This window comes from Lissotriton helveticus, chromosome 5_1 (genome assembly GCF_964261635.1).
Source record: "Lissotriton helveticus chromosome 5_1, aLisHel1.1, whole genome shotgun sequence".
Taxonomy (NCBI): domain Eukaryota; kingdom Metazoa; phylum Chordata; class Amphibia; order Caudata; family Salamandridae; genus Lissotriton; species Lissotriton helveticus.
Window position 1 is genome coordinate 1,031,049,345 of NC_136065.1, and position 14,654 is coordinate 1,031,063,998.

At 45.1% G+C, this 14,654-nt stretch overlaps 1 protein-coding gene across 1 annotated transcript in view; it reads left to right on the forward strand.

The window, feature by feature from the left end:
- The window catches only part of PYROXD2 (pyridine nucleotide-disulphide oxidoreductase domain 2), a 541,945-nt gene that overhangs the window by 488,512 nt on the left and 38,779 nt on the right, over positions 1-14,654 (forward strand). Inside the window, exons 14-15 of the mRNA XM_078643559.1 lie at positions 3,022-3,128; positions 14,063-14,183. Of these exons, the coding sequence (XP_078499685.1) occupies positions 3,022-3,128; positions 14,063-14,183 (228 nt within the window). The remainder of the gene's footprint in view (positions 1-3,021; positions 3,129-14,062; positions 14,184-14,654) is intronic.

A 14,654-nucleotide genomic window follows, 5' to 3' on the forward strand; every position in this document is an offset into this window, starting at 1 on the left:
CTGGAGTAACAACCAGACCATCGATAACATGACTGCCCTCAAGTGCGCCACCCGCAAACACCACCAGCTGATCCGCACCACCAAGAAGACAGCATTCAAGGAACGACTGGACAACAATGCCCACAACAGCAAGGAACTCTTCAGCATCGTCAAAGAGCTCTCCAACCCCAGCGCCGGAAACAACGACATCACTCCCTCGCAAGACCTCTGCGACTCACTCGCCTCGTTCTTTCACAGCAAGATTGCCGACATACACAACAGCTTCGGGGCACAGACCACGCACCCTACCACCGAGCCAACGCCCCCCACCACCACCCTCCGCGCCTGGACCCCTGTCAGCACCGAAGACACCACCCGCGTGATGAACACCATCCACTCCGGATCACCAACCGACCCCTGCCCCCACCACGTCTTCAACAAAGCCCACTCCATCATCGCACCCCAACTCCGGGACATCATCAACACCTCCTTCAAACCGCCACCTTCCCGGAGAGCTGGAAGCACACCGAGCTCAGCGCCCTCCTGAAGGAACCAACAGCGGACCCCACCGACCTCAAGAACTACCGTCCCATCTCGCTCCTCCCTTTTCCTGCCAAGGTCATCGAGAAGACCGTCAACAGACAGCTTGCCGCCTTCCTCGAGGCGAACGGATCCCTCGACCACTCGCAGTCCGGCTTCCGAGCCAACCACAGCACCGAGACCGCCCTCATCGCAGCCACAGACGACATCAGATCCCTGCTCGATAACGGGGAAACAGCGGCCCTCATCCTCCTGAACCTCTCCGCAGCGTTTGACACGGTCTGCCACCGTACCCTAGTGCAGCGCCTCAACAACATCGGAATCCAAGAGCAGGCACTGGAGTGGATCATCTCGTTCCTCACCGGAAGAACCCAGAGGGTCCGCCTCCCCCGTTCAGATCCGAGGCCACCGAAGTCATCTGCGGCGTACCACAAGGATCATCACTCAGCCCCACCCTCTTCAATGTCTACATGAGCCCCCTCGCAGCCATCGCACGCCAACACAACCTCAACATCATCTCCTATGCCGACGACACCCAGCTGATCCTCTCCCTCACAAACGACCCCGCCACCGCCAGAACCAGCCTACACGAAGGGATGAAAGACGTCGCCAAGTGGATGAAGAACAGCCGCTTGAAACTGAACTCAGACAAGACAGAAGTCCTCATCCTGGGATCATCGCCCTCCGCCTGGGACGACTCCTTCTGGCCCCCTGCCCTGGGCACCGATCCCAAGCCAACGTCCCACGCACGTAACCTGGGCTTCATCCTGGACACCTCCCTCTCGATGACCAGACAAGTCAACGCCGTCTCATCGTCGTGCTTCAACACCCTGCGTATGCTCCGAAAGATCTTCCGGTGGATCCCCACCGAAACCAGGAAGACGGTCACCCAGGCACTCATCACCAGCCGACTGGACACCCTCTATGCCGGAACCACAGCCAAACTTCAGAAAAAACTCCAACGCATCCAGAACGCCTCCGCACGACTCATCCTGGACATCCCCCGACACAGCCACATCTCCGGACACCTGAGAGCCCTGCACTGGCTGCTCATCAGCAAAAGGATCACGTTCAGACTCCTCACCCACGCACACAAGGCTCTCCACGACCTGGGCCCCAAGTACCTCAACAACCGCCTGACCTTCTACACTCCCACCCGCCAGCTACGATCCACCAGCCTCGCCCTCGCCGCCGTTCCACGCATCCGCAGAGCCACCATCGTAGAAGATCCTTCTCCTACCTGGCAGCCAAGACATGGAACTCCCTCCCCATCCACCTCCGGCTGACCCAGGACCATCTATCCTTCAGGAAGCAACTCAAGACCTGGCTCTTTGAGCAGTAGCACACCCCCCCAGCCCCTTGAGACCCCTCCGGGTGAGTAGCGCGCTATACAAATGCTATGATTGATTGATTGATTGATTGATTATATCTCGAGCTTGCCTCCTTTGAAGAGGTACCATTGCACAAACCTCTGTCTACAAAATCCTCAGTTGTCCTCCAAAATGTATACTGAGAGTTCATGTAAACGAACACAATACAGTACATATTTGCACTTGCGCAAGGTTCCTGTTGAAGTTTGGGTGGTGTGTGTTTTTTGGATTCATATTTTTTCAATGTTTTGAACAAGTGCTCTCTTTCTCTTTGCATTTCTGGTTTTGTGTAGTAGTTTAAAGTCTGGTGGATCACGGATGGTATAGGAAATGCATCTGAACCAAGTCTTGGTAAGGCAGACATAGTGAAATTAGTTCCTGGTTATTAGCTCTTGCATTTTGAAAGTATGTTTATAGGACCGGTGCATGTTGCTGAGTCAGGAGTTGACATATGAAGGAGAATCTAGGCCAGATTGGTGGTCACTAAATGGTCTATCAGTAATATTTTTACTAAAATATTGTTAGACCCAACGTTTTGTAATGAAAGTTTGGTTTATGTTTTAACATCTGTTGGTAGGCGATGATTATTAGGCAATGAAAACATAGTGGCTGATTTATGCATTAGATTATTGTTCATCCTTGCTCCTGATGAGGATGAATGTAGTGGATGTAATTTGTTCTTGATGTTTTATTGTCTGTTCATTTCTCTATACAGTAAAAAATACTTGTTTCTGCTCCACCTTTGTGACTCCCTGCTGTAAAACAGCTTTAGCACTGCTTCTTCCTGCACTTTCATATTTCCTACATTTGCTTTAGCTTGCTTCCTTTCCTATTCCTCTTCTTCAATATTGGTCAAAAGAAATGTGCATCCATGGTCCGTGATAATTGATGTTCACTTAAGTAATTTCCTCTCAGCTTCCCTCTTATGACACAACACTGCCATGAGTTATAATGTGATAATGACCACAACTGTGGACCAGGAGGCTTGCTGAAGATGTGCTTGGGAGAAATCAAAGTTATGGGTATACATGTTGAATATCATTTAAAAGAGCTTCCTTAAAGAACTACTTTAAATGCCACTTTCATAGAAGTTTTAAATGTGGTAATAACGTAGCCATCTTTTTGTCCCTAGTATTTGACTGCATTGAGCAGTATGCACCAGGCTTTAAGGCATCTGTGATAGGCAGAGACATATTAACTCCACCAGACCTGGAACGTATATTTGGGCTCACTGGAGGGGTGAGTATCTGGTGCATTTTTTACATTTGCGTACATCAAGAGATATATCACCTATAAGGTTATCATTTAATAGGATAAACCAAAGTCAATCTAAAGATTATTTTGGGGACTCAGCCATTGCTGCCCATTGGACATTTACAGTTTTGTAATTGCCTTCTAAAAGCAGAAATTCTCTTTAAATTACGCTGTGTCCAATGTGTTCTGTAGTTGATGATTGGAATGTATGTGTAACCTTTAATTCCCAGCTGACCTTGCATTACCACCTCTGATTTGACACGGATAAGCTTCAGAAAGATCAATAGAGAGGGAGGTGGCTGCTAACCTAGAAATATCAAATATTAGATTACATGCAGGAAACTCCATGGACATGCACGTAGGTCACACTATTCCTGAGCAGCAGTACAAGATGGGATTTCAATTCTTGAAAGTCAAATAACATGAGAGGTCTTAGAAATATTATATCAATGATGTAGCACTAAAGTGAACTCACGATGTTTGTGTTCAATAGGAAAGTTATATCTGAAGAAGAAACAAGAATATGTTGGCACCTTGCACGTTGCTGAAAAAAATCTCAATAAGGGTGAAATGTTCTGGAGGCCATATCTCCAGAAAGTAAAGAGAGATTGGGTGTAGCCTAAAAATGGCAATCAGAAGGTTGCTTCACTTGAAGCCATGGCCAAGAGTTTAACCAATTAAAGAGTAGAGCAATTGGGAGTTTTGAGCAACATTCAGGTAGCCGACTGGCTTTAGCACAGAACCACAGGCAAGTATATTGATTTTAGACTGTTCCTAGACAAAACGTTATAATATATTCTCTGGGTGTATTTAAAGGCTATCTGCAAAAAGAAATGCCAGGGATGGTGAATATCTTCGATGAAATAAGTGAGAAGACACAAGAAAGCATAACCTCCACCCAGACAAATACCGACATCACTATTATGCATTCAATAAGGAAATCATCGCTGATCTAGCTGCCCTCTATCTGCCCTCTTTTGCAGTAACCCCTCTCTGGTCATGCAGTGCAACCAGAATCAAAGGTGACACCAAGGAAAGATCTGCAAGCATTGAGAAATGAAAGGTGTTTTCTCATTCACAGTAGGGTAAAGAAAATTATCTGTGTGTAGCTGAAGAATAACTGTCAGGGGCGTCCCAACCAATAGCTAGGACAGAAGAATCTACCTCGAATTCCAAGACTGAAATGCCATCAGTTATGGACAATAGGATGCAACCTTGGTGGAAGGAGAAACCTAGTAAATATAAATATCACCAAAACAACAATCAGAGTGCTGAGGGATCCCATACTGAATAAGAGCAGCTTGTGGTCATAGGACCTTAAATATGTCAGTAGTTTGAATATCCCCGAATGGAGCAAAGACACAGATGGCGTCATTATAGGATGTGGGCAGCATAACTGGTTATGCTCCTGATGGGTTCCCTCTGCTGCACCAGGATAGCCTCCCTGGAATCTACAGTGGTGGAGTTTGACACTAAGGGGCATATCTGAAAGGAAATAGCACATCGCTGCTGCAGATGTTGCAGTGCCGCGTCATTTAAAAAAAACAGGGATGCGCCATATTTACAACAAAGTGGTGCATCACTGTGTTTTCTTTTGCGCTGGAGCTAAAAATAACTGCTTAGCGCCAACACAGACACCCTTGCGTCATAGTGCAAGGGAGCTTCCATTGCAGTGAATGGTTGTTCATGTGCAGGCAGGTGTTTCTTCTAGCACATAAGCAATCAAAATAGGCAATTTGCTACTTCTATGTGTGCTGCATTCTGCAGCACACATAGAAGTAGCAGATTGCCATTATTTAATGTTTTTTATGTGCAGGAAAGGACACCTTCCTACTTATAAACAAGCATTGGCATAGGCAATAGGTCTCGCCTTTGGGACCGTTGTGCTGCATAACTAAATACTTATAAGGTCCCAAAGGCGAGACCTATTGGCTATGCCAATGCGTGTTTCTGATGAATTTGGGCACGTTTAACATGCTGGAGTTTACCTGGTGAAGATCAGGCAGTATATGCGGTATTTGGGAGAAAATTTAATTTTTCATTTTCTTGAAGGAAACTTGGAATAGGAGGTATTTACCAAAGTGCACCGTGTGATGTGGATCTTTACCTTTGCTTTTTCTGGCCCATTTGGGTAATCCTGAGGCAAGCTGCAGCTTGCTTAGACGTCTTGGAAATGACAGGTTAAATATATTAATTGAGAATGGCAGTTTATTAAGAGTTAATTTGGGAAATAAAATAGCAGCATTTTGAGCTATTTTAGCGGTCACAGGCAACATACGGGTTCTGTCAATAACCATAGATGTTTTGAGAGCTCTGTTTGTCCTAGATACTGCCTGTACCCAAAATCCATTGTACTGAAGACCAGTCTATAATTGTGGGGATTATGTTTCACTTCAGTGAGAAGATAAAGGATTTGACTTGATTGAGTCAGCAGCCCGGCAGAGGTTACCTCACGGCAGCTAAATGTGCACCCAGGGGTCATGTTTGTCTTTATTTCCTGTTTCCAAACCTTGTGCTTTTTGTGATGTGCTCATGGCAAGACTTGTGCTGACAAATAGGCCTCGTCAGAAACCTTCAAACTGCAGCTCCAGGGATTCCGGCGAGGGTCCGGTGAGAGGAGGGCTGGGCGGCTTCGTGACCTGGGCACTTTCGGTGTGGTGGGGTAACGTTACTCCACCTCTGCTCACAATTGTCTGAGACAGACTGGAGAGGTGTTAAAGCTGTGCTGTTCAGTGATATTCTGCAGTCAGTGCCCCGGCGAGGCTGTGAAAGTCTGCTGTTTGCTCATGAATGAACATGTGACACAAGTTGCGGTTTTTTGCACGCTTTCGGGTGTGGGCTGGATGCTGAACCCCTTGCTCTCTGTTAACTGGCTTTTTCAGGCTTCTTTTTGTAGCAGGAATTTTAGTTCTAAGTTGTAAAGAGGGACTGACCCCTCCTATGTTTTTTCGACGTGTCTGATGCGCTTCGTAATTATGGCAACTAGGGACCCGAGATCTTGCTATTAGTGGTAGGAAATTGCCAGGCTCTAAGAATAACACCTGGAAGCGTAACAGCATTTTATCGGAAAAAAGTGCTTGCTTTTGTGATAGCCGTTTATGTACACTTCACTAATAAAAATCTAAGACGAAGGGAAAAAACTGTAGTGCGACAAACACAAAACATAAACAAGCCCAGGAGCGGTGCGCGCGCCGACCTAAACACATGGCCCCTGCGCACCGCTGCTGGCGTTTCACTGTTTGTAAGGGGAAAACAAGCATGCCGCGGCTAGATAAAACCAGATGGCTCTGCTGGCCCTGGGAGTAAACCTTTTAAAAGAAGCTGGGACTTCCACACGCCTTTGGCCAATTGCATAAAAAAGCCAGACGCACAGGCCAATTGAGTGTGAACCCACATGTACGAGCTTTTAGGAAAGCTGAACAGATGGCAAGAGGTCGTTTTCCTAGTGCAGCGCATGCGTTGCGCTAGGCTCGACCTAAAAATCATTACAGGTGTTTGCTCTTTTGGTGTGTGCTGCAGAATGCAGCACACGGAAAAAATGAGAAGAAATAAAAGTATTTCTCCTCATTTGCCAATTTAATGCCTGCTTGTGCATTACGTTAGTGTTTGGCACTTCCTCAGATTTACATATCCTTGTAAATCTGGGTCTGTGTCAAAAAGCAATGGGTGTTGCTGTGGAACGCCAACAGCAACGCCCATTGCATGTAACTTTCATGCAAAAAACTGCGTAAAAGGGTTCCATATTTGCAAAGTGGTGTTAAGCCTCGCAAAGTGGCTTAACGCAACTTTTTCAATATGGTGCAGGTCATTGCGCCTACGCTAGATCAGAGTTTTTACAAGATCACATGGTAAACTCTGTCTCACCATTAGCATCAGGAAAAATTTGATAATTATCATCACCAAAACCTGCCTCTATTTATATTACTGAACTCTTGCCAATTGGAATTGGAACATACATCAAGGAATTGTTGTAGAAAAACATTTCTAAAGTACTCACTAGTTGTGCTCATTAGCCATTTCACATATTATCCTTCAGAAGCAATCTGGAGTCTATAAGCAGTCCGGCTGGATCGGGATTTCGACCTTGGCAAAGGATATATTATTGATTCAAGATAAGTAGCCTAGTGTTAGCGTCTACTGTATGGTCTGAGCACCTATCCTATACTTTCCCCTTACATTTTCGAAACCTTTGCAAAATGGCACTGACAGTAGACACATTATTAATTGAATCCTAGACAGATGTGTTGATTTAAATAGCCTCATTCTTTATTTTCGCTGTACATTGTTACATTTTTGAAAACCTTCAAAAAAAGTGACATTGTCTGCTGTGTACTGGTATGAAAGGAACCTCTTGCTCAGCAATTTGTAAGCATTAGAACCAACACAAATCTCATAGAGACTTTACCAAAGTACACACTGGTTAAAAAGAAATACAGTATAACTGCATGTCAGTCTGTACATGACAAAGAGGACCTAAAAGCCTTGAAACAGAAATGACAGCGATTCAGCCAGATGGAGAAAGATATATGCAGAACGGTCATATGAACATTAACTAGCTATCTAATTTTGCAAAGGCAGTACACTGGCAAATCAGACTGGGTAATTTAGGGTAATTTAGACCCTAAAGGACTGCCCAAGAGGGTGCCAAAATCCATGGCCTTTGCCACCATGACAAGGAGATTCTGCTCTGTTGAGAGACTTTGTCTGCTGACTCATGATACTTTTTTTAATTGACAAAATAAACCCCTAAAGTGGGAGTTTGTTTTATGAATTTAAAAAATCAGTGGCCTAATGAGCAGGACTTTTCTTCTTGTGTGTGTGGTGGTCACTTGTCTGTCATGTTTGAGAAAGTGCCATCTTTCTTGCATTGGTATGCCCCCACTTTTTGCTGAACTGCTGATGTGCTTTGACTGAGTGTGCCCTGGGCTCTTGACAACCAGGTGCCCAGGGTCTGTGTTCCTTCCCTAAACCTTTGTTGAAACCAAAACCCAATTGGCATCTCTGGCCACCTGTCAGCCCCCAGTAAATGGTACCCTAGGTACCCAGGGCATGGTGACCAGAGAAGACCCCTAAGGGCTGCAGCACTTATTGTGCCACCCTTAGGGTCCCTGTACCCTGACACCCACAAAATTACCTTTACAGGCTGAGTGTCTCAGTGCAGAACTAAACAGAGAGTCGACATGGGACACATCCCTGTGTGCCATGCCCACAAAACCCACTGCCCTGGCATACATCAGTCACCCTTCAAGCTGGGTGCCCTATGCCAACAGTGTGGGCACAGGTGCATGAGCCATGTGCCCCAACAGTACCCAGTGCCATTCCTGGGCACTGTAAGTGCAGCGATGCCATTAAAAGTATATGGTACTGGGAGGTCGTCATTACGAACTCCACAGCACCATAATGGCTACACTGAAGACTAATAAGTTTTATATCAAACTTCCCAGCCGATTAAACCCGCACTGATGCCAGTGTGGGATTTAATGTAAAATGCACCAGAGGGCATCTTAGAGATTCCCCCTGAAAACCTAACCTACAATCCACGTCTGGACTGAGAGGCTGCCTAGGCTGCCACACAGCAGACATGTTGCTGGACCCCTGGGTGGAGAGCCCCCCGCTCTCCTGGGCCTGCAACAATGCACATCCTGGGCGAGTTGCTAGGTCTCCTCCCCCAGGATGGGCAGGGGGAAGCTTCAAAGGCCTGCCACCTTTGTGAGCTTCTCCAGGCCACTTGCTGTACTTAGCAACTGGCCCCCACCAGTTTTGACCCCCACTCTGGCAGGAAGACTGGTGGGAAACCCTACGTCAGGAAGGGGGGGGGGGGTGCCAGCCTGTGCCAACCCCACCCCTCAGGTGGGAAAGGCGATGTGAAGCAGGACCCCGGGTTCCGGCCATCTTGAAGATGGGGAGCCCTGCCCAATCACAGCTGGGATCCTGCCCCCCTCCCACAAGAGAGGAGCAAAATAGGGGGTGTACCCACCCCAGGACAGGGACCTATTGGTCCCTGCCCTTGCCCTACCTGTAACACCCCTAAATTCAGTATTTAGGGGCACCCTGAATCTTACTTCCTCAGATCCTGAAAAGAAAACCAGAAAGAAGATCAAGAAGAAGACCCGGTGTACAGCTGCTAACAACACGACGACACCAACGGACTTGGCCCCAGCCCTTCCGGCCTGTCGACCCTGGAACCTGCCCCTGCTAAATCCCGGCGACTCCTGTGGACAACAACCTTGGAAACCCAGAGGACCTGCCTGCCTTGACCCTCTCAAGGGTTGGGACTCCCCTGAGCAGAGGCTCTGCTCCAACAACCATACCCCTGGTGCCAGCTAGGAACCGCAAATCCAGCCCACTCTACACCCGCTGAGTCCGGCCCGTGCCAGAGTGATCCAAGACCACGAGGACGTCCCCCCAACAACTGGGACCCGAACTCCAGTACCCAAAGACCCTCCTCGACGACCCCAACAACGCCTGCAGCCTCAGAACTAGGGACCCCTCCAACCACGACCAGCCGAGGGTAAGATTTCCCATCACCCAAAGACACCCCTGCACCCGGCGCCCCAGCGGCCCCTTGTGCCCTCCTTTGGGGTACTTACCTCTTCTCCAAAAACCCAACTTACCTCTCGAAGTGGTGGTCGTACCTGAAGAATCTCCGTCCCGAGCCTGCAGCCTTTGTTCACTTTGTAACTTTCCCATTGGATAACATTGAGCTCTGACGGTATCAAAAGCACCCTGCACCCAGCCGCCCGAGCGCAGCTGGAAGTGCAACTACTACCCTACTCTACTTCTCCACTTGCCCTGAGTAAGTGACCAGTAGCTCAGCTCCCACAGCCGTGTGGGCTGCCTGCTTGCAGCCACCAACCAAAGGCCCCCTACCCTCCATTGGATTGCATTGGGCCTTCTCTCTCTGCACCGACTGCCCCTGTGCCGCTGAGGGTTCAACAACGGTACCTTTCTGACCCTAGGAGACCCCTGAGTCTATGCCCAGAGCCTTAACCACACCAGTCGAGTACTCACCTGAAAGCCGATAACTCACTTTCCTTCCATAGGCTAACATTGACTGGTTTTCACTGAAATTTTTTCTCTAAGTGTTGATTTTTGCAACTTTAAAATATTCCTCTAAAATCAGGCGAATAACGATTTCCAAAATAGTCACCTGGGATCAGAAGATAAGCCAGTGCTGTACTTTCTAGTTCAGTGCTGAACCGCAAAGGTAATCTTAACTGTACTTACCAGTTACCTGCATTTTCTGCCATAGGAAACCATTGACTGTTTTTCCCTAAAATTTCTTCTAAGTGTCGATTTTTACAAATTACAAATATTCCTTAAAAATCGTACCAACTGCTTAAATGTAAATACTTACCTGTCTTAGGTAGAGGTCCCAGTGCTGGGTCTAGGAGTCCAGTACTGGATTACAAAAGTAACGAGAACCTACTTTACCTGTGACTTGAATTTCCTTCCATAGGATAACATTGATAGTTTTTCTCTGAAAAGTTTCTATCAACTTTGGAAATACATTTATATCCTTTAAAAAGTACAACTGTAACCAAAACGCTTTTACTTAACTGTTTACAGCTTAGGTCCCGGGACTGAATCCAGGATCCAGTCCTGTGGTTAGCAAAGTAATCCTGAAGGTAATCTATTGCATTTTTAAAGAAAAACCTATTGAGCTCAATGTTAAATTGTGTTTAGAATTGTGTTGCCTACTGCAACCCCAGTAACTATTGTACTTACTAAGTCTATTGCCTGTCTGCAAAGTAATTACCCAAAGTCACTCATATTGAGGAAAGTATATTTTGATACCTGTTGGTTCTAAAATAAAATAACTATACCTTTTGATATAAAAACAATTGGCCTAGAGTTCAGTTCTAGAGTGTGTGAAACCTTTTGCTGACTGAGTGTGTACAGCACATGCTTAACACTGTCCTCTGATACTGCCTTACTGCTCGACCAAGCTACCATATTAGAGAGTAAGGTCAGATCTGACTTTAACCTCTGTTATACCTCTGGGGATTGGGGACTCTATGCACACTGTACCTTACTTTGGTCCAGTATATATAGAGCCACTTTCTTACACCATGCCTCATATGGCAATCCGCTACAGGGAAAATTAGTAATGTCACCTCACCCTAAATAGGACTGAGAGACCATCACTGTTCTCAGAAGGATCTTTGGTGGACAGGCCACAAAGTTAGAGGTGCAAACTGGTAGAGCCAACTGAGTGGCGACTGGTAAGCCCCCTAAGGTTTCAAGGCACTGTTCTTTTACCTACTCCCAAATTAGATTGTTAATTCCTGCTTGAAATGTCTCCTCAGTTTAACTTCAGCCTGGTGCTATTGCAGAAATGTGTAATCTGATAGCAAACGTAGAAGTAGCTGATCAAGAATTCCCCCTGTCCCAACTGGTATCTTTCCTCAATTACAGAATAGATTCTCCCAGTTCTACAGAGAATCGTCACATCTCTTTTTCTCATGCTTGGTTGCCGTACACCTAAAGCAGACGTGCACAGCTCCTTAGTTGAAACATTAAACCCTGATTATTCCCAGAGCTAATGCTGTTTAGCTGGCTGTGAAGTGGTGAGCAAAATAGTTGAGGAAGTCTTAGCCTCTCCACTGTGCAATATCTCTGACAGGGTCCTGAAGATAATGGATCTGATATTTGATTTGTGTGCAGGAGTAGAAGGAATAGCTAGGTTTCTCAATTTGGGGAGTAGTTTTGCACAATGATCCTCCCATGATCCTGCGTTTTCCCATCAACACATCTAGGTTGTAGAGTTTATCACTACTCTAGACAGTCTGTGTGCCTTTTTATATCTTCGTTAGATTGCTTCTTCTGCTCATCAGTGATCACAGGATTAGTTTTCAGTCATTTGAGGATAGCCATCAACTTGGCAGCAGATTAGCTACAGCTTCTGAAGAATATTGACATTAATGTGGAATAATGAAAACATGGATGCAGAAAAGTTGGCTCCAAATGAATTTGGCCAAGGCAGTGCTGATCTTGTTTAATATTACAATTCAGCCGAGTCACAATTTGCTCTAGGTGATGATCCTGTCGTTTTTCTTTCGGCAAAGAATTCTCCATTGCCTTTGAATTGATGTAGTTATGATCATGAGAATGCAGTTGCTGTATCTGGTACACAATACCCACTTCGAGTTGTTTCTGTTGTTTGTTGAGTACTACCACCAGTGCCCCAATAGCAGTAATAGAGCCCTGTAGAGAAATGTTAGCATTGCAGTTTCAAGAATGGCTACCATGTTGAAGATCACTGGTATTGTCCCCATTCTTCATTACAAGAAAGTGCGGAGTAGAAAATGCTACGCTGCAATTTGGGCTGGAAAGGATTATTGGCTCGCTTAGGGGACTAGAGGAGTAGCAGTGTGTTTATCCACCCATCAGTTACCCATCTATCTTAACATAGTGCTGATGCCCTCTCGAGGCAAAAGAACTGTCTGGGATTCATACTCTGGGCAGAATACAGATGGTAATCTGAGCACATCTCTTCAAAGTTAAGATTTCAGCTGCATAACATATATTTTCTGAATCTTCAATATTTCTTCTGTTGTCTGTCCTTCAGTGGATCTTTATTACTGGCACTCTAATCAATATTAATCCTAACTCCACAATATTCCCAACCTATCCCTGTCACTCCTTCTAACAGCACATATGGTTTGTCAGCTGTGTGACCATTATATGAAACTTATGACACAACTTGCAAGTCATCTGATGCATCCTTTTGATTACAGCTTACTGTGTCAGTTCTGCACAGTGATTGCTCTCATATGCAGCTTGATGCAATATGATATATTACATCTCAAACCTCTGCAGGATTTCCGGTGTTTCCGGTGTAAATATTAGTAGCCCATGCCCCTGATCCATGTTTGAGACTAATGTGGCGAAGAAAATGAATGTGATTATTCTTTTAAATGCTCTTAATTCTTGCACAGGAGAAATTAGGTACCTAGTGGTATGTGATAAACCAAAGACCATGTATTCATTAATGTTTAAGTAGCCGGTGTCACCTGACTCCAGATCTGCTGAAAATTCATCTGTATGTCTGAGTATTTCAAGGAGCAACACCTTCACAATAGATTACAAATAAGATCATTACCAACTGATGAAAATGGGCATACCTATACAGTAAAAGTCTGTGGAATTCAGAAATGTAAGCACGATATGTATAAATATATGTAATACAACACACATTAAGGAACAGCTTAACCTAAAAAAACGTGCAGACATGAAAATAAGACTAGAAGAGGTATGTTTTGGTTTCCTGATACTGAAGACCATCCTCTCCAGCATCGACTTCTGTAAGAAAGACCAAACCTTACTCCTTTATAGTGACCTCCATGGTCGCACCTGGGGCTTACAGAGGGCTGAGGCCCTATTCCATCCTGATACCAAAACACAAACTATCATGTACTCAACATGTGGTAGATGCAAAGTTGTCAGCTCCCAAGATCACTGCACAAGTTAAAAAAATAATAATAAAGTATATGCCTGGCTTGTCTTGAATTCACGGAATTATAATGTATGCATAGAAACTGTGTAGCAATTTGGAGATGATGCTGAGTCACGGGGAAGCAATAATCTAGGGAAACAATCATGATGTGGCAGAAAGTCCAGGACGTGCTCCATTTCAGTGCTGGGAGATGTAGCTCAGTTTCAGTTACCAAGTAACATGTGCAATGTTGTATAGGTTTACCTTACTTCTTTTATAACCTGGTCTGTATTTGATACCTAGTATACGCACACATAAAATAAATCGAACTTTTTAGTGCAACTCGTCAGTGTTAAACAGAAATGTTGAGAATTGTTTGATATCCCTTAGTATAACAAAGAAGTATCCTATTCAGTTGAACATAAGTGCCTTGTTTCATACACTCTGATGTAACTTTTAATATCTCAACTTTTAATGTCAGAATATATTTCATGGGAGCATGTCACTGGATCAGCTTTACTTTGGACGCCCAGCCCCCGGCTACTCAAACTACAGGACACCAGTGCAGGGGCTTTACCTATGTGGCAGTGGAACTCACCCAGGTAAGTGACTAAACTTCACATATCTTTTTCACAAGAGAGACTTTAACACACTTGTGCAATGCGCAAAGCTTTTATGACTTTGGGGCGACAGGCAGAGCTGAAAGATTTTTTTTAAAGGTTTTGGTACTTTTTGCTAGACCTACTACATGAAAAGTAACAACAAAACAGAAATGATGTATAGGTTTACATCCACTTTTAAAGTGCAAAATTGAAAGTTTGTCTGGACATCAGACGAAGACCATTTGGCAATAATTGTAAATTGATTTGGGTGGTTATGCCTGACAGTAATTCAAGGTTAAAAAAGCTAAGTGGTGCACTTAGAAAATGCTTTTGTGCTCGGTTTATTGAGAAAAGGTGTATGGATAATAGACGCCTAGTCACAGACTTTGAGTCCCCCTTCCTTTAGATTTACTGCGGAAGTAAAATAGACCATTTGTAAAGTACCTGCCGATGGGGAATTATTGAGTAAAG